The sequence below is a fragment of the Salvelinus fontinalis genome, chromosome 1 (assembly GCF_029448725.1).
Source record: "Salvelinus fontinalis isolate EN_2023a chromosome 1, ASM2944872v1, whole genome shotgun sequence".
NCBI lineage: Eukaryota > Metazoa > Chordata > Actinopteri > Salmoniformes > Salmonidae > Salvelinus > Salvelinus fontinalis.
In genome coordinates, this window is record NC_074665.1 from 40,397,865 (window position 1) to 40,417,783 (window position 19,919).

The following is a 19,919-nucleotide window of genomic DNA, read 5'->3' on the forward strand; positions in this document are numbered from 1 at the left end:
CCCTCCATCGTACAGACCCAGTGGGATTCGGCTCTCGCTCCCGGGAGCGTATGACGGAACAGCAGCCGGGTGCCAGGGGTTCCTCCTACAGCTGGAGCTCTACCTGGCATCTGTTCATCCGTCCCCTTCGGGACATGAGAAGGTGGGCGCCCTCATCTCCTGTCTGACTGGTAAAGCGCTGGAGTGGGACAACGCCATCTGGGGAAGAGAAGGTTCTACCCGGGATAACTATGATGACTTCTCTTGCCGCTTCCGGGCAGTCTTTGATCATCCACCTGAAGGGAGAGCGGCGGGAGAGCGATTGTTCCATCTAAGACAGGGGATGAGGAGCGCTCAAGAATTCGCCCTGGACTTCCGTACTCCGGCCGCTGGTGCGGGATGGAATGAGCGGGCCCTGATCGATCATTATAGGTGTAGTCTACGAGAGGACGTTCGTAGGGAGCTAGCCTGCAGGGACACTACTCTCAACCTGGACCAGCTGGTGGATTTATCTATCCGGCTGGATAACCTGTTGGCCTCCCGCGGGCGTCTAGATCGGGGTCCGCCCATTCCATTACCCAGCTCCTTGGATCCAACCCCTATGGAGTTGGGAGGGGCTGATAGGAGGGAGACCGGAGGGGGAACCACTCCATGTACCAACTGTGGACGCAGAGGGCACACTGCTGTCCGGTGCTGGGGTGTTTCTCCTGGAAGTCGAGGTAGCAGGCGGAGCACTGGTGGGTCGTCTCAGGTGAGTAGGCACAGAACTCACCCAGAGCCTTCTGTTGCACTCATGTGGTTACCTATAGAATTTTCGGAGTTTTCCCCGCATCCCCAGCATAAGGCGCTAGTAGATTCAGGCGCAGCTGGGAACTTTATTGACCGCTCTTTGGCTCATAGCTTAGGGATACCTATTATTCCTGTTGATGTTCCCTTCCCTGTACATGCCTTAGATAGTCGTCCTTTGGGGTCGGGGCTGGTTGGGGAGGTCACAGCGCCCATCGATATGAATTAGTCTCTTCCTGATCGACTTTCCTGCGTTTCCTGTTGTGTTGGGTCTTCCCTGGTTGGCCTCTCATGAGCCGATTATTTCGTGGCAACAGAGGGCTCTCAATGGATGGTCCTGTCAGTGTTCAGGGAGGTGTGTAGGTGTTTCCCTAGGTGCCACTACGGTGGAAAGTCCAAACCAGGTTTCCACCATGCACATTCCTCCCGAATATGCCGATTTGGCACTCGCCTTCTGTAAGAAGAAGGCGACTCAATTACCACCCAATCGACCGGGGGATTGTGCGATAGATCTCTTGGTAGACGCTACACTTCCCAGGATTCACGTGTATCCTCTGTCACAGGAGGAGACGGTGGCTATGGATACATATGTCACTGAATCTCTGGGACAGGGATACATTCGGCCTTCCATCTCACCTGTCTCCTCGAGTTTCTTTTTTGTGAAGAAGAAGGATGGAGGTTTGCGCCCGTGTATTGATTATCACGGATTAAATAAGATCACGGTAAAATACAGTTACCCGCTACCACTTATAGCCAGTATGACCGAGTCAATACACGGGGCGCGCTTCTTCACAAAATTGGACCTCAGGAGCGCTTACAACCTGCTGCGTATCAAGGGGGGAGATGAGTGGAAGGCAGCATTTAGCACCACTTCTGGGCATTATGAGTACCTCGTCATGCCGTACGGGTTAATGAATGCTCCATCAGTCTTCCAATCTTTTGTGGATGAGATCTTCAGGGACCTGCACGGGCAGGGTGTAGTGGTGTATATAGATGACATTCTAATATACTCCGCTACACGCGCCGAGCATATGTCCCTAGTGCGCAGGGTGCTTGGTCGACTGTTGGAGCATGACCTGTACGTCAAGGCAGAGAAATGTCTGTTCTTCCAACAGTCCATCTCCTTCCTAGGGTACCGCTTTTCAGCGTCAGGGGTAGAGATGGAGAATGACCGCATTTCAGCCGTGCGTAATTGGCCGACTCCAACCACGGTAAAGGAAGTGCAGCGGTTTTTAGGGTTTGCCAACTACTACCGGAGATTTATCAGGGGTTTTGGTCAGGTAGCGGCTCCCATTACCTCACTGCTGAAGGGAGGACCGGTGCGACTGCAGTGGACAGCTGGGGCGGACAGGGCGTTTGGTCACCTGAAGGCTCTGTTTACCTTAGCTCCCGTGCTGGCTCATCCTGATCCTTCCTTAGCATTCATAGTTGAGGTGGACGCGTCCGAGGCAGGGATAGGGGCTGTGCTGTCTCAGCGCTCGGGTACGCCACTAAAGCTCCGCCCCTGTGCATTCTTTTCGAAGAAGCTCAGCCCGGCGGAGCGAAACTATGATGTGGGGGACCGGGAGTTGCTGGCTGTTGTCATGGCTCTGAAAGCGTGGAGACATTGGCTTGAGGGGGCTAGACACCCTTTTCTCATTTGGACTGACCACCGCAATCTGGAGTACATCCGGGCGGCGAGGAGAATGAACCCTTGCCAGGCAAGGTGGGCCATGTTTTTCACCCGTTTTGATTTCACCCTTTCCTACAAACCAGGTTCCCAGAACGTTAAGGCAGACGCACTGTCCCGGCTGTATGATACAGAGGAGAGGTCCTCAGATCCCACTCCCATAATTCCAGCCTCTCGCCTCGTGGCACCGGTGGTATGGGAGGTGGACGCGGACATCGAACGGGCGTCACGTTCAGAGCCCATTCCACCTGACTGTCCAGCTGGGCGTATGTACGTTCCGTTTGATGTCCGCGATCGTTTGATCTGTTGGGCTCATGCGTTACCCTCCTCTGGTCATCCTGGTATCGGTCGGACGGTGCGCTGCCTTGCTGGGAAGTACTGGTGGCCCACTTTAGCTAAGGATGTGCGGGTCTATGTTTCCTCCTGTTCGGTATGTGCACAGTGCAAGGCACCTAGACATCTGCCCAGAGGGAAATTACAACCCCTTCCCGTTCCACAGCGACCGTGGTCACACCTATTTGTCGATTTTGTGACGGATCTTACCCCGTCGCAGGGTAACACCACGATCCTGGTCGTTGTGGATCGGTTTTCTAAGTCCTGCCGTCTCCTTCCTTTGCCCGGTCTCCCTACGGCTCTACAAACTGCGGAGGCTCTGTTCACCCACGTATTCCGGCACTACGGGGTGCCTGAGGATATAGTTTCTGATCGGGGTCCCCAATTTACGTCTAGAGTCTGGAGGGCGTTTATGGAACGCATGGGGATCTCGGTCAGCCTTACCTCAGGTAACACCTTACCCCTGACAATACTGGCAAATTTACAGTCACTTGATGATAAGATGGATGGATTTTCTACCAATTGGACTCTCGGGAGAAGAGGAATATCTATGTGAGAATCCTGTTTATTGACTACAGCTCAGCGTTCAACACCATTGGCCCCTCCATGCTCGTCACCAAGCTTAGGCTCTGGGTCTGAACACCTCCCTCTGCAACTGGATTCTGGACTTTATTTTAATTTAATGATATGAACTGTAACTCAGTAAAATTGTTGACCATTGTTTTGTTAAAACTTCTTATGGATACGTGGGACGGTAGCGTCCCACTTGGCCAACATCCAGTGAAATTGCAGAGCACCAAATTCAAATTAAATTACTATAAATATTTCACTTTCATGAAATCACATGTATAATACATCAAAATAAGGCTTAACTTCTTGTTAATCCAACGAAAGTGTCAGATTTCAAAAAGGCTTTATGGCGAAAGCAAACCATGCGATTATCTGAGGACAGCACCCCGCATACAAACACATGATAATCAGATTTCAACCAGGCAGGTGTGCGACAAAACTCAGAAATAGCAATATAATATATGCCTTACCTATGAAGATCTTCTTCTGTTATCACTCCAAAATGTCCCAGAAACATCACAAATCGTCCTTTTGTTCGATAATGTCCTTCTTTATGTCCCAAAAAATTCCATTTATTTGGCACGTTTGATTCAGAATTACACCGGTTTCAACTCGCCCAACATGCCTACAAAGTATCTAATAAGTTACCTGTAAACTTGGTCCAAACATTTCAAACAACTTTCCTAATCCAACTTTAGGTACCCTAAAACATAAATAATCGATGAAATTTAAGACGGGAAATACTGTGTTCAATACCGGATAAGAACAACATGAAGCGCGTTCCAGGTCACGCGCACCAAACAGTAGAATCCATCTGGAGTGACACTTCATTTCTCAAAAGAAAAACATCAACCAAATTCTACAGACTGTTGACATCTAGTGGAAGCCATAGGAACTGCAACCAGATTCCTATTAAAAAGGGCTTCCCATAGAAACCTAATGGAAAACAGATTGACCTCAACAAAAAAATTCCCTGGATGGATTGTGCTAGGGGTTTCGCCTGCCAAATCAGTTCTGATATACTCACAGACATTATTCAAACAGTTTTAGAAACATCAGTTTGTTTTCTATCCAAATCTACTAATAATATGCATATCCTAGCTTCTGGGCCTGAGTAACAAGCAGTTTACTTTGGTCACGCTTTTCATCCGGACGTGAAAATACTGCCCCCTATCCACGAGATGTTATTAATGTATCTTCCACTATCCCCCAGTCTGGCCCCAAGTCTGGGTAGGTTCATGGCCCGGGATGTTTTGACTTTTTGACCAAACACTGCTACAAAGCCTGACAGTGGAAATGCACCAATAATGTGGGCATGTATGTCAGTGCATGATTTAATTAATTGAGAGAATAAAAAAATTAAGTGTTAGTGTGATCTGTCAGAAAGGTTATTTGTTATCTGGCGGGGAAATAATCATAATTGTGGTTCTCTCATTCTTTCAGATTGGCGCTTATTTTGGGGCAGAGGTCTGTGCGATGGATGTGAATAAAGACTCATATAGCGACCTAGTCCTCATATCAGCTCCGATGTTCACAGACAGAGACAGAGAGGGCAGGGTATATGTCTGTACCATCAGTGACAGGGTAATTGGTAGATCTTTTTTGATTCACCTCATAATTGACCAAATCTGACAAAACAATTGATAAAAACATGTTTCAGCCTGATCACTTTTACTGATTACCTGTTTTTCTCCCAGTCTGGGGTGGCCTGTCAATTAGTTGCTGAGATGACACTGGTGGGGGATGCAGGACAGATGGGCAGGTTTGGAACTTCTCTTGCCCCACTGCCTGACCTGAATATGGATGGATTTAATGATTTAGCTGTCGGAGCACCTCTAGAGAATGATGGTCAAGGAAGTGTCTACATATTCCATGGGACGAGAAGTGGAATCAGCAAAATCAAATCTCAGGTATGTGGGAGAAAGATAGACATTGAATGAGGGTGGTGGATATGAGCATAAAGAGAGACAGACAGACATTGTCTCCATTCTTTAAACTAAAGTGTAAATCCACTAGAGAAACACGGCAGAGATAATTGAAGGTGTAATAGAAAATCTGATTATATCTACTGTGTCTTTTCCTTTTCCTTTCCATCTCTTGATAGAGAATTTCAGCCTCAGATGTACAGCCTGGATTAAAGTATTTTGGACTGTCCATCAGTCAGACTTCCCTGGACATGAGTTCGGACTCTCTCCCAGACTTGGCCGTGGGATCAAATGGGGCTGTTCTCTTACTCAGGTATCTCCAAATAATATTTCAAGCCTTGTTTCCATTGGCAATTAAATTCAAGCCAAGTTGGGCTGGCATTGATGGGCACAGCTCGAATTGTTTATCCATTGCCTCTAGAATTTAGAAATGATGTCATGTTGTTGCTTATGAATTTGCCAATTTAGCTAACACTAATGGACTAATGTTGCTAGCTAACTAGAATTTGTAGAATGTTCTTGCTGATAGCTACATGATCATAACTAGATAACTAGTTAACAAAATGTTGCTGAACGATTTTAATTTACTTTCCATTACCCCATAGTGCTAGTGCTAGTACCAGCTTGCCAAGTGTTTAGCTTGTTAGTTAGTTAAACGGTTACCATTGTCATTTGTTAACTCAATGAATAGGCAAGCTAGCTAGCTAAATTCTTACCTTGCTTACCATGGCATAGGCTACTAGAATCCATGATTGATTGATAAAAAAACTGTTTCAAATGTAACATTCCCTTCCAGAAATGAGCCCAATAAAAAATTCAGGAAAAGTAATATATTTAGATGGTCCATTTTGCAGGCAGGTATGCTATTTTAGGAATAAGCATTATCACCTATAGCCTGATGCATGGCTGAAGCATGGGGTTGCTCATCTGCATTGTTTACCTCAATGGGCTAGTCATTACCTAGATCACACTCTAAAAAAAACTCCCAATGGCACTAGAGCCTAAAAAAAGTATGTGATTTTTTACAGTGAATATAGGCCTACCGTTTGTGCACTCGAATGGCCGTGACGCACTTCCTGCAGTTACTTTTTTTATTGTCATGCCAGAGACATTTTATCGTCATGCCAGATTGTAAGACCCTGCCAAATGGGTTGAGTTGAGAAATAAATCAAACAGTACTGGAAATCTGGGATCCTGCTCTTTTCAATAATTGCCATCAAAACTGTTGTCTTTTCCGCGATTGCATTTAGGAATGTTGCACAGTGACTGGACTTACTGGAACACATTTGTTTCCGTGCAGCAATCAGCTGTATGAGGGATTGCGTGCTCTTGCCACCGGACAGTTGATATTCAGCTGATGAATAAATGACACAGCTTCGGGAATTGATCTGTTTTTTAAGCAATTATATTGAACACAAAATTGCATTTTTACAATATATATACGTATATATTTTTTTCCTGGGACGGATCTGGATCGAGTATCCAGGATGTGCTGAGGTGGTGCTCACTCGAGATGGAGAGGGAAGGTTTTGACATTCTTGACTCCACCTGGAAACCGAATGCTGGTTGATAACAAGTTTGAAGCATCAGACGTTGGGAAGATTATGAAGGATTAAATACAAATATAAATTATTATTGTCTGTTTTGGAGTGTTTAAATGTACTGGAGAAAATTTGCTCATGACCATTACATACTTTGCTAAGAAATGTATTCTTCTATTGTGGGCCTCTAATACTTCTCCTACATTTAAAATGTGGATTGACCAGATTGTTGACTTTCTCCCTCTTGAAAAGCTCACTTATGACCTCCACAAGAGACAGCCCAAGTTTGATAGACTCTGGTCTCCACTACTCAACTATATTTCAAATTGGACAGAGTGAATGGGGGAATCAGGGAGATGAGCAGATGAGTGTTGTGTAAGGTGCTGTAAAATCTAAAAACTAATTATTGGCTCGTCATCTCAGCTAAGGCTGGAAATAGCTAATAAGAACCTTGATAGTGCTGCTGCAAGTTCTATAATTTAAATTTTGTTATAATTATTATTTGTGTGTGTATGTATGTATGTATGTATGTATGTATGTATGTATGTATATATATATATACATATATAAAACCATTTTTTATTATTATTATTTTTTTTAACTTTTTTTTTTAAGTCACATCTGTGAATGTGGAATATGTTTGGTTGGTTGATTGAAAACTTGATAAAACTTGATATTGAAACAAAAATTGTACTGGCCCAAGCAGATCATATGAAAAATTGATTAACTGGCCTTGTAAGCTTGGCTGATGTGGCAAAGACAACAGGCATCCCTGAATGTTGAGCCCTGCCCATACATACCCCACAAGACATGTCACCAAGGGTCTCTTCACAGTCAACAAGCCCAAAACGAATTCACGTCAATGCACAGTATTATACAGAGCCATGATCGCATGGAATTCTCTTCCATCTCCAATTACTCAAGCAAACAGCAAAATTACCTTTAGAAAAATGGAACGACGAGGACTGTGAGGACACACACACAAACACTCTAACACACAATATTTTTGTTGTTGTATTGTTTGTATTATTTTTTTGTTGCATTCTAAATTTGTGTGACTGTCCTTGTCTATCAGTGTATCAGTGTTTTGTTACTTGTCATGTTTTTTGTGTACTCCAGAAAGAGTAGCTGCTGCTTCTGGAAAAGCTAATGGGGATCCCAAAAAACAAACAATAATCAGCTTTAGGGAGTGGTAATATGTTGGCCAATAGTGGTTGCAATTGAGATCAGCTGTGCGGGTGATCTTAGCACATATTGATGGTTTACCGAGAGATCACCTCGTGTTGGGATGGTGCTCAATATTGGTTGCAATTGGCCTAAAAACATTTGTTCTAAATTCATTCTGACCTGGTTCTCAATGATGTCCCAGGAACATAGAAGGAACTAGACAAAAGTGTCCCAGAAAACGTTCTTGTGAACATTGCATTACATCCCGATGAAAGGAAAAAATTACATATTGGGAATGTCCTAAAAATGTCTCTAAGGACATCCCCAGAACAAGCTGGGAACTAAACAAAAACCTCCAGGGGACCATGAGAGAAAGTTCTAAGAAGGCCCTATAAATGTCCTTGGTGACGTCCAATGAACAAGCTGGGTACTAGACAAAATCTTCCAGGGAACCATGACAAAACATTCTAAGAGGGTCTTAAAAACATCCTTCGGGATTTCCCCCGAATAAACCAGGAACTAGACAAAAACCTACACAAGACCATGACACAACGTCCTCAAATCATCAAAGGGGACGTCCCCGGAACAAGCTGGGAACTAGTCAAAACCTCCACAGGACCACGACACAAAGTCCTAATGACTCATTTTTTTTTGCAGGGTCATTTCAAGCTAACATTAGCTAGCTGCTAACCAAAAACAACACTGTTCTAACAAAATATTATTGTTCAGCAGCCTGGTGTCATAGTGAATGTAAATCCAGGACACTCAAATTAGTATGATATCTTACATTTGGAATCGTTGCATGAGACAGAATGTTGCTTAAGGCAAAAATGCAAGGAGGGTGGGCTTATTACGCAAATGTGTAGCAACCCAAAGGTACCAACTTTGCAACTACTTAGCATGTTAGCTAACCCTAACCTGAACCCTTTTACCTAACCCTAACCCTTTTAGCTAACCCTAACCTTAACCCTTTAACCTAACTCCTAACCTTCACCCCGAACCCAGCTAATGTTAGCCACCTATTTAACATTATCAACAAAAAATTGGAATTGGTAACATTTCATACATTTTGCAAATTCGGAACATATTGAACGTTTGGCAAACTTGTAACACTTTGTACGTAACATATCACATGAATTGTAATTTGTAAAATCCTAAATTAAATGGATGATGGGAATCGACAAATTAACACATACCATAAGAACGTAACATATCATACTAAGTGGAGTGTCATGTCTGACTATTGCAGTAGCTCAGCTAGCTAGCAGCAACAAATCCAAAGCCAAATGTATCAGCATTGAGCGAGTGATCAGCAAGCTGATGGTTGTATTGTAATGGCGTCACCAGCCTGACCCTAATCCAGCCAGCACCAGTTGTGAATCTAGGCTGTGATAGCCGGGACTCCCTGAACCAGCTCAAATTTGAAAATCGAGCCAGCTCGAATTGACACCCTAATTAAGGTGTCAATGGAAATTAGGCTTTAGAGGCCAATAACTCACCCTTCATTGTGGAATGTACGTATACTTTGAGCATCAAACTGATACTTTATGTTTTTTTTCTTCCAGGTCCAGGCCTATAGTAACATTGACGGCACAAGTTTCCTTCAACCCAGCCAAAATCCCCACCATCCAGTCGGACTGCAGTACACCCCTGAGAAACAGTGCTGAAGTCTGTTTCACCATGACCAGACAAACAACAGACACAAAAGGTTTCTGACCTCAACATTGTTCTTATCTACAGTGCATTCGGAATACTTGACTTTTTCAACATTTTGTAACATTGTAGCCTTATTCTAAAATTGATTAATAATATGTTTTTTTCCTCATCAATCTATACACAATACCCCACAATGACAAAGCAAAAACAGGGTTTTAGAAATGCTTGCAAATGTATTAAAATTAAAAACTGAAATATCACATCTACATAAGTATTCAGACCCTTTACTCAGTCCTTTGTTGAAGCACTTTTGGCGACGATTACACCCTCGAGTCTTCTTGGGTATGACACAACAAGCTTGGCACACCTGTATTTGGATAGTTTCTCCCATTCTTCTCTGCAGATCATAAGCTCTGTCAGGTTCGATGGGGAGTGTTGCTGCACAGCTATTTTCAGGTCTCTCCAGAGATGCTTGATCGGGTTCAAGTCCAGGCTCTGGCTGGGCCACTCAAGGACGTTCAGAGACTTGTCCCGAAGCCACTCCTGCGTTGTCTTGGCTGTGTGCTTAGGGTCGTTTTCTTGATGGAAGGTGAACCTTCGTCCCAGTCTGAGGTCCAGAGCGCTCTGGAGCAGGTTTTCATCAAGGATCTCTCTGTACTTTGCTCCGTTCATCTTTCCCTCGTTCCTGTTTAGTCTCTCAGTCCCTGCCACTGAAAAACATCCCCACAGCATGATGCTGCCACCACCATGCTTCACCGTAGGGACGGTGCTAGGTTTCCTCCAGACATGACATTTGGCATTTAGGCCAATGAGTTCAATCTTGGTTTCATCAGACCAGAGAATCTTGTTTTTAATGGTCTGAAAGTCTTTAGGTGCCTTTTGGCAAACTCCAAGCCGGCTGTCATGTGGCTTTTACTGAGGAATGGCTTCCGTCTGGCCACTCTACCATAAAGGCCTGATGGGAAGAGTGCTGCAAAGATGGTTAACCTTCTGGAAGGTTCTCCCATCTCCACAGAGGACCTCCAGAGCTCTGTCAGAGTGACCATCGGGTTCTTTGTCACCCCGTTCTCCCCCAATTGCTCGTTTGGCCGGGCGGACAGTTCTAGGAAGAGTCTTGGTGGTTCCAAACTTCTTCCATTTAAGAATGATGGAGGCCACTGTGTTCTTGGAGACCTTCAATGCTGCAGACATTTTTTTGTACCCTTCCCCCTGATCTGTGCCTCAACACAATCCTGTCTCGGTGCTCTACTGACAATTCCTTCGACCTCATGGCTTGGTTTTTGTTCTGACATGCACAGTAAACTGTGGGACCTTATATAGACAGATGAGTTTCTTTCTAAATCATGTCCAATCAATTTTATTTACCACAGGTGGACTCCAATCAAGGATGATCAATGGAAACAGAATGCACCTGAGCTCAATTTCAAGTCTCATAGCAAAGGGTCTGAATACTTATGTAAATATGGTATTTCTGTTGTTTATTTTTAATACATTTGCTAAACATTCTAAAAAACTGTTTTTTCTTTGTCATTATGGGGTATTGTTTGTAGATTGCTGAGGAACATGTTTTATTTAATACATTTTAGAATAAAGCTGTCATGTAAAAAAATGTGGAAAAAGTAAAGTGGTCTGAATACTTTCCGAAGGCACTGTACATTTACATGCGAGTAGATTATCCTTTTCATTAAATGCAATCTCTTTTGCTCCAGATCTTCAAGCAAAGATTAACTATACTTTAACTCTGGATGTGACCCGCCAAGCTCCAAACTATCGTGCTTATATCGGTCCAAAGATACGGGAGGAAACGAAAACTATTACATTAAGACTTCAAAAGCAATGCTTCTCTCATAACTTCTTTATTGAGGTAGGTTTGAAACTTAGCCCTCCATTTGGGTTTGCCAAAAAGTTATCAATGACGCAAATGGCCAGTATTAGTATAACCTCATGCCCAACGACACAGCGTTCACAAACTTGGTATACCAAAAACTCGAATCTGGCATTCAGGTGAGTGAACTTAGTCAGTAAAGTATTTTTAATTTGTCATTATTTGAGCTTGGCTCCGAATCAGAAATAAATGCATAGGCAGGAAATCTACAGATTATCTATTTTATCTCATTCTGATGATATCTAGTGGGCCATGAGGAGAGTAACTACAATGTTGTTGACTCATCCTTAGTTTTCTCCTATCACAGTCATTAAACTCCGTAACTGTTTAAAAGTCACCATTGGCCTCATGGTGAAATCCCGGAGTGGTTTCCTTCCTCTACGGTAACTAAGTTAGGAAGGACGCCTGAATCTTTTTAGTGACTAGGTGGATTGTTACACCATCCAGAATGTAATTGATAACTTCACAATTTTTAATGGGATATGCAATGTCTGCTTTTTTTTATTCATCTACCAATAGGAGCCCTTCTTTGCGAGGCATTGAAAAAGCTCCCTGGTCTTTGTGGTTGAATCTGTGCTTGAAATTCACTGCTCGACTGAGGGACCTTCCAGATCATTTTATGTGTGTGGTACAGAGAGTGCGTCCATGCAACTTATTATGTAACTTGTTATGCACATTTTACTCCTGAACTCTTGACATAACAAGTTTTATTTTTTTACTTATTGACTCAAGACATTTCAACTTTTCATTTTTTAGGAATTTGTAAAATAAATAATAATTGAAAAACATAACTCCACTTTTCTATTTTGGCCAGGCCAGTGACAAACAAATCTAAATTTAATTCAATTAAAATTCAGGTTGTAACAACAAAATGTGGATAAAGTCAAATGGTGTGAATACTTTCTGAAGGCACTTGGTGACTACCACGACTCAGGATATGACCCAGATGCAGACACAGGAGGCGGATAGTACAGTTCTCAGATTATTTATTGTAAACACGGGGCAGGCAAAGGGCAGGCAAAGGGCAGGTCGAGGACAGACAAGGGTTTGTGATCAGGTCAGAGTCAGGCAGGTACAGGATGGCAGGCAGGTTCGGAGTCAGGGCATGCAGATGTTCGTAATCAGGTCAGAGTCAGGCAGGTACAGGACGGCAGGCAGGTTTGGGGTCAGAGCAGGCAGAATAGTCAGAACCGGGAAAACTAGGAAACAGAATTGTTCCTTTTCTGACGGTTATGGTTTCATACTCGCAAAGTAGCCTATAGGCCGACAATGTCCCATCTCTCATTGAATTGGACCCACTTTACAATAGTAACGAGAAACTATCCAGAGCACAGTTTAATGGCAGAACAGACGGTTCACCTTTTCCATTTCCATTTCTTTTAGGCTACTTTGTATACGTCTGAAAAGTCTACTGTAATTTCAAATGTCTCAAGTAAACTATATTTAATTTATAAACATAAAACATAATACACTGCTCCAAAAAATAAAGGGAACACTTAAACAACACAATGTAACTCCAAGTCAATCACACTTCTGTGAAATCAAACTGTCCACTTAGGAAGCAACACTGATTGACAATAAATTTCACATGCTGTTGTGCAAATGGAATAGACAAAAGGTGGAAATTATAGGCAATTAGCAAGACACCCCCAAAAACAGAATGGTTCTGCAGGTGGTGACCACAGACCACTTCTCAGTTCCTATGCTTCAAGGCTGATGTTTTGGTCACTTTTGAATGCTGGCAGTGCTTTCACTCTAGTGGTAGCATGAGACGGAGTCTGCAACCCACACAAGTGGCTCAGGTAGTGCAGTTCATCCAAGATGGCACATCAATGCGAGCTGTGGCAAAAAGGTTTGCTGTGTCTGTCAGCGTAGTGTCCAGAGCATGGAGGCGCTACCAGGAGACAGGCCAGTACATCAGGAGACGTGAAGGAGGCCGTAGGAGGGCAACAACCCAGCAGCAGGACCGCTACCTCCGCCTTAGTGCAAGGAGGTGCACTGCCAGAGCCCTGCAAAATGACCTCCAGCAGGCCACAAATGTGCATGTGTCTGCTCAAACGGTCAGAAACAGACTCCATGAGGGTGGTATGAGGGCCCGACGTCCACAGGTGGGGGTTGTGCTTACAGCCCAACACCGTGCAGGACGTTTGGCATTTGCCAGAGAACACCAAGATTGGCAAATTCACCACTGGCGCCCTGTGCTCTTCACAGATGAAAGCAGGTTCACACTGAGCACATGAGCACATGTGACAGAGTCTGGAGACGCCGTGGAGAACGTTCTGCTGCCTGCAACATCCTCCAGTATGACCGGTTTGGCGGAGGGTCAGTCATGGTGTGGGGTGGCATTTCTTTGTGGGGCCGCACAGCCCTCCATGTGCTCGCCAGAGGTAGCCTGACTGCCAATAGGTACCGAGATGAGATCCTCAGACCCCTTGTGAGACCATATGCTGACACATGCACATTTGTGGCCTGCTGGAGGTCATTTTGCAGGGCTCTGGCAGTGCACCTCCTTGCACTAAGGCGGAGGTAGCGGTCCTGCTGCTGGTTTGTTGCCCTCCTACGGCCTCCTCCACGTCTCCTGATGTACTGGCCTGTCTCCTGGTAGCGCCTCCACGCTCTGGACACTACGCTGACAGACACAACAAACCTTTTTGCCACAGCTCGCATTGATGTGCCATCTTGGATGAACTGCACTACCTGAGCCACTTGTGTGGGTTGTAGACTCCGTCTCATGCTACCACTAGAGTGAAAGCACTGCCAGCATTCAAAAGTGACCAAAACATCAGCCAGGAAGCATAGGAACTGAGAAGTGGTCTGTGGTCACCACCTGCAGAACCATTCCGTTTTTGGGGGTGTCTTGCTAATTGCCTATAATTTCCATCTTTTGTCTATTCCATTTGCACAACAGCATGTGGAATTTATTGTCAATCAGTGTTGCTTCCTAAGTGGACAGTTTGATTTCACAGAAGTGTGATTGACTTGGAGTTACATTGTGTTGTTTAAGTGTTCCCTTTATTTTTTTGAGCAGTGTATATAGTTTCATAACCATTGCAGAATAAATTCCTGGCCACCTTTTCTGTCCATGATAGGTGCATATGCCGAAGAAGCTTTAGCCTACAACAAATTACCAAGCACATCTCTCATTTAATTGGGCCTATTAGATAGGCTATTATTTCAAGTATTTTGTTCTATGCATCTGAAAAGGGAGCATGGTTTATAAAATACAGTAGAATTTTGATTTTAAGTGTGTAGTCTACCACTGTAGTTAAAAAATGTTTTGGAGTAGACTAGACAATGTTTCAAAATTCACGGGCAGTGTAGCATATTTAGGTTGGGGGAAAAGTTCATGCCAAACATTATTGAATTCAAATGATATGCTTGCAATAGTTTTTTCTTCCAGAAACTGTCAGACACAGCAAAAGTCACTGTAGACGTTTAAAACATTCTGCCAACACCTCCAGAGATATTTAATGAAGTTCGCCTTGTCCTAATTCCAATTCTTCCAAAGTATACAGCAAACAAGGGCGTTAATTGTCACCATAAAAGTTGAATGATATGCAAATCTTAGTGCTCTAAGCAATCAAAATAATTTTTCGGGATCCAATGAGAGAATAACAGCTGAAACTTTGGAATGACATACTGCACCTATTATGTGGAGTACACATCAAATTGTATCAGCTTTTAAGTCTGGGCTTTATGGCTGTCACGTCGACAACGTCAACAGTGTATGCTCATTGGTTTCTCCCCTCTGTCATTACTATACACTCTAAAGGATACAGCCATGGAGCCTTGACATGTCAATGTTAACAATATCACAGTAAACCTCTTTTTAGAGGAGTTTGAATGATGAAAAATGTCTCTGAAGATTCTATTTTTTATAGGCTTGCCCAGAGGACTCCCTCAATGAACTGTCCAATGAACTTGACTTCACATTTGAAGGGTTGCCAACAACATCTCTTGGTGGCCTCAGCCCTATCCTTTCCCCGCAGTCTCCGACTACAACATATCATCCTGTATGTTTCTTCTCTTAACTTTTGACAATAAAAGCTGTGTCAAAGTGTGTGTGTGTGTGTGTGTGTGTGTGTGTGTGTGTGTGTGTGTGTGTGTGTGTGTGTGTGTGTGTGTGTGTGTGTGCGTGTGTGTGTGTGTGTGTGTGGAGGGGGGGTAAAGATAAATCTATATCCTAGTCATTGTGAAGAAGGTAACGTGTTAGGTGAACTTAGTGAACATCTTTCTTCATCCCACAGTTAGGTTTTGAGATCAACTGTGGCGCTGATAACAACTGCATTGACAACCTGAAAGTGGATTTTAATTTCACTAGGTAAGATCACTAGCATTGACTCAGAGCCTTTCTGTTTTTCTACTAGGTAAGATTAAACATTTGATTAAAGAAGTATGATGATTAGAATGTCGATTAGAGCGTTGCAGCAGCTGACGAGTAAAATGGATGAAGATGAAAATGATGATGAAGATGGATAGGATGATGATGTCAATGATAGTCAAAGGTTAAGGCAAACAAGCATGATGTAATGACAATGAGAATCATTTCTTTTTTTTACTTTTGCTCTCTCTGTATCTCTTCTCTCAGGTCTTCAGAGGTGAGGGTTGGCATAGATGAGGTGATAAATGTGACAGTGTCAGTCGAGAGCAGGGAAGAGAACTCTTACAACAGCCACGTTATTCTCACATACCCTGCAGGACTTTCATTCAGGAAGTTCATAATACTCCAGGTAAGAGTACATACAAGGAAGAAGAGGGAGTGAGTAGCTATAGACTCAGTGTTTGAGGGGCAGGAAGGATTTATATTGTTTAAGTGATAGTTTAGTCATTTCTGTAGGTCCAGTATGTACATTTCCAGTGTTTCATTGGTAATTTCAGTGAACTATTGCCTGAAGTTGACATAAATTGTCATTGTCCTGTCATTGCTCTCCAGGGAAGAGTGGAGTGTAACTCATCAGACAGTGACGGAAATGTAATGTGGGGCCAAAGTGACTGCACCATTGACAAGCCAATCTTCAAAAGCAATTCTAAGGTCTGTCTCACTTACAACATATGTTCATCATTACAATAACAGTAATACGAGATTGTATTGTAATAACATCACTATTACTTACTAAATAAAACATCCTATTGAACTGTAAAAGCAATCTGTACTCCCTGCAACAAAAAAAAGTCATTAGGACGTCCACAGAAAGTCAGGAAATGGTTACCGAAAGTTGTCAGGAAATTGTGTCATGGTCCTGTGGAGATTTTGTCTAGTTCCCTGTTTGTTCCGGGGCTGTCCCCAAGGACAATTTTAGGATGTTCTGTAGACATTGTGTCATGGTCCTGTGTAGGTTTTGTCTAGATCCCGGCTTGTTCCTGGGGATGTTCCTAAATACGTTTTTAGGACATTCTCAAGATATCATTTTTTCCTGTCATCGGGACATTGTGTGATTGTCACAAAGGAATGTTCTCTAGGATACTTTTGTCTAGTTCCCTCCATGTTCCTGGGATGTCATTGAAGGTCAGGTCAGGATGATCTTAGGACGTTCTCAGGACATTCAGTGTATCAGTCATCAGGAAGTCGTCTGATAGTCCCCCCCCCCCCCCCCAAAAAAAAAAAAAACATTATACCCACCTACCTGGGGATTCACACACTCGTTTCATTACACATCACCCCTAGTTACTGTTTCCGAGCCCATCAAGGCCCTGATTGGTGAACTACTGATCTATTCACAGCTCTTTGTCTGTTGGTAAGTTTAGGGACACCTAAACACAAACAGTGCTTTTAACATACAGTGTTTTCAACATATTTGACACACTTTGACAAACATGAAGACATTGTACATGTTCATTTATACAGTAAGTATTGTTCAACATGTCCTCACCTGGGATTTTAACTCACAACCTCTTGGTTCACCGCATTCCGATTGTCCTGCTATGCCACCATGTCTGTGTCAATGCCTGATTCCACCTGTATTGCTACAGTTTGCACTTCTAAGTAAATTAAGCTTTGCTAAAAAAACACTAAAGAAAAACTATTTTATTTATCATAGTGATTCAGGAGTTACATTAAAACAGAGTAATATGCCCCACTAACATTAGACAACTATACAAAAAAGCCACAAATTGCAGAAACAGGTAAATCAAATCGATTAGAGAATAGTCAGATTAACTGATAACTGAAATACCAGTGCCAATGGCACTCTTTTGCTAAGTGCAGAGATGTGTTATAGGCAATAAATGTATAGGGGACTTCCGAGAATGCTACAGATCTTGTGGTGCAGCAGAAAGATCAGTATATTCCAAATCCAGAGGTTGTGAGTTCAAATCTCAAATGGGGTCATATTGAAATGTAAGTACTGTAAAAGTGATCATGTTATATGTCATCTTACTGTCATTTACATTATGTCATCTTATTGTCATTTACATTTTTGCTGAACAGTGTCCCACTTAGCTCAAACCCCCTCTTCCATTTCATTACTTTACTTATAAAACAAATGTCCTGAGGATGTCTTGAAGATATCCGTATATTGTCCTCAACAATGTCCTGGTAACTTAGAGAGAACTAGACAAAGGTCCCCCAGAGAACGTTCCCTTGGGACCATCACACAAAGTCATAATGATTAGTTAAATGTATGTCCTGAGAATGTAAAAAAACGAAGTCCTGACATGGTCCTCAGTGACGTACTGGTACTGTACCTTACAGGGATCTAGACAAAGGTCCCCCAGAGAACATTCCTTTTGGACCATCAAACAACGTCCTAATGACAGGAAAAAATGCATGTCTTGGGAACATACTAAAAACATCAGAACAAGCCGTGAACTAGACAAAAACCTCCAGGGAACCATGACAGAACGTTTTAAGAATGTCCTAAAATCGTCCTTGGGGACATCCCCAGAACAAACTGGGAACTAGACAACACATCCACAGGACCATGCCACAACATCCTTTTCTTCATTTTGTGACATTCTGGGAAATTCCTAACGACTAATTATTGTTGGAAGCCCAGGACCTGCCTGAAACGTCTCCTTGCGATCATTGACATTGAATGCCCCAAGGATAACGTCCTTTCAGAAACAAATAGGAACCTATTTGTAAAGTTCCCTAGTCGTCACCAAAATACCTTTTTTAGAACGTTATACTGTGACCAAACAGGGATCTTTACTGAACATCCCTTTATGGTCCCAATGATAACGTAATGTTTTAAAGTCCATAGAACGTTCTCAGAAGGTCAGTGGGATAACGTCTCACTGAAACCCTAAAAGGGAATTTATGGGAATGTCGCCTATGGCATACTTTTTTTGCTGGGCTTCTACAGGAGTCTAAAGTCATATATATACATATTTTTTTTAATTTAATTTTAAATTTTATCCCCTTTTCTCCCCAATTTTTCGTGGTATCCAATCGCTAGTAATTACTATCTTGTCTCATCGCTACAACTCCCATACGGGCTCGGGAGAGACGAAGGTCGAAAGCCATGCGTCCTCCGAGGCACAACCCAACCAAGCCGCACTGCTTCTTTAACACAGCGCGCCTCCAACCCGGAAGCCAGCCGCACCAATGTGTCGGAGGAAACACCGTGCACCTGGCCCCCTTGGCTAGCGCGCACTGCGCCCAGCCCACCGCAGGAGTCGCTGGAGCGCAACGAGACAAGGAAATCCCTACCGGCCAAACCCTCCCTAACCCAGACGACGCTAGCCCAATTGTGAGTCGCCCCACGGACCTCCCGGTCGCGGCCGGCTGCGACAGAGCCTGGGGGCGAACCCAGAGACTCTGGTGGCGCAGTTAGCACTGCGATGCAGTGCCCTAGACCACTGCGCCACCCGGGAGGCCCCTAAAGTCATATTTTAAATAAACATTGTATTCTCCTTCCCTTCATCTCAGGCTCTCTTTGTCATTTCCTATGGGATTGATAGAAACACAAAATTTGGCCAAATGATGGAATTCACTGCTAATGCCTCAAGGTATGTGCGGTACACACTCAGATAAAATTATCATGTCTTATGATGTTTTGTTCAGCAATATTTGTAGTAACTGCATTACCCTGTCTCATCCTGTTTAGTGGGAATACACACTCGCGAGAGAGTGAACTTTTCAAAGTGAAAGAGATTGGTGTGAAATACAGCATTTATGTTGTGATTAAAAGGTATGTACTATTTATTTTTCATACCATATTTTCCTATATCTGCTTCTTGCTCGTTCTACAAATATATGGCCTTTTATGTCCCTCAGACATTATTTGTGTAAAAAAATGTTTAAACAACATTTTGCAGTTGGATCACATACATCAATGCTCTAACTCAGGTGTGTAAAACTTAGTTTGCCCTGGTGGCTGCACAAGGTCCGGAGGGCCGCACTGAAAATGTGTTATATGTCCTCACTGTCAAAATTTGCAAAAGATAGTCCTTTATCCATCGATTTT

General features: G+C 43.3%; 1 protein-coding gene across 1 annotated transcript in view; it reads left to right on the top strand.

Annotated features, from left to right (window-relative positions):
* Nucleotides 1-19,919, top strand: part of LOC129854250 (integrin alpha-M-like) — a 66,082-nt gene that overhangs the window by 16,185 nt on the left and 29,978 nt on the right. The window contains exons 13-23 of the mRNA XM_055921071.1: nucleotides 4,781-4,921; nucleotides 5,035-5,247; nucleotides 5,442-5,575; nucleotides 9,536-9,678; nucleotides 11,336-11,490; nucleotides 15,393-15,524; nucleotides 15,759-15,832; nucleotides 16,100-16,241; nucleotides 16,445-16,543; nucleotides 19,382-19,461; nucleotides 19,560-19,643. Coding sequence (XP_055777046.1) covers nucleotides 4,781-4,921; nucleotides 5,035-5,247; nucleotides 5,442-5,575; nucleotides 9,536-9,678; nucleotides 11,336-11,490; nucleotides 15,393-15,524; nucleotides 15,759-15,832; nucleotides 16,100-16,241; nucleotides 16,445-16,543; nucleotides 19,382-19,461; nucleotides 19,560-19,643 — 1,397 coding nt within the window. The remainder of the gene's footprint in view (nucleotides 1-4,780; nucleotides 4,922-5,034; nucleotides 5,248-5,441; nucleotides 5,576-9,535; nucleotides 9,679-11,335; nucleotides 11,491-15,392; nucleotides 15,525-15,758; nucleotides 15,833-16,099; nucleotides 16,242-16,444; nucleotides 16,544-19,381; nucleotides 19,462-19,559; nucleotides 19,644-19,919) is intronic.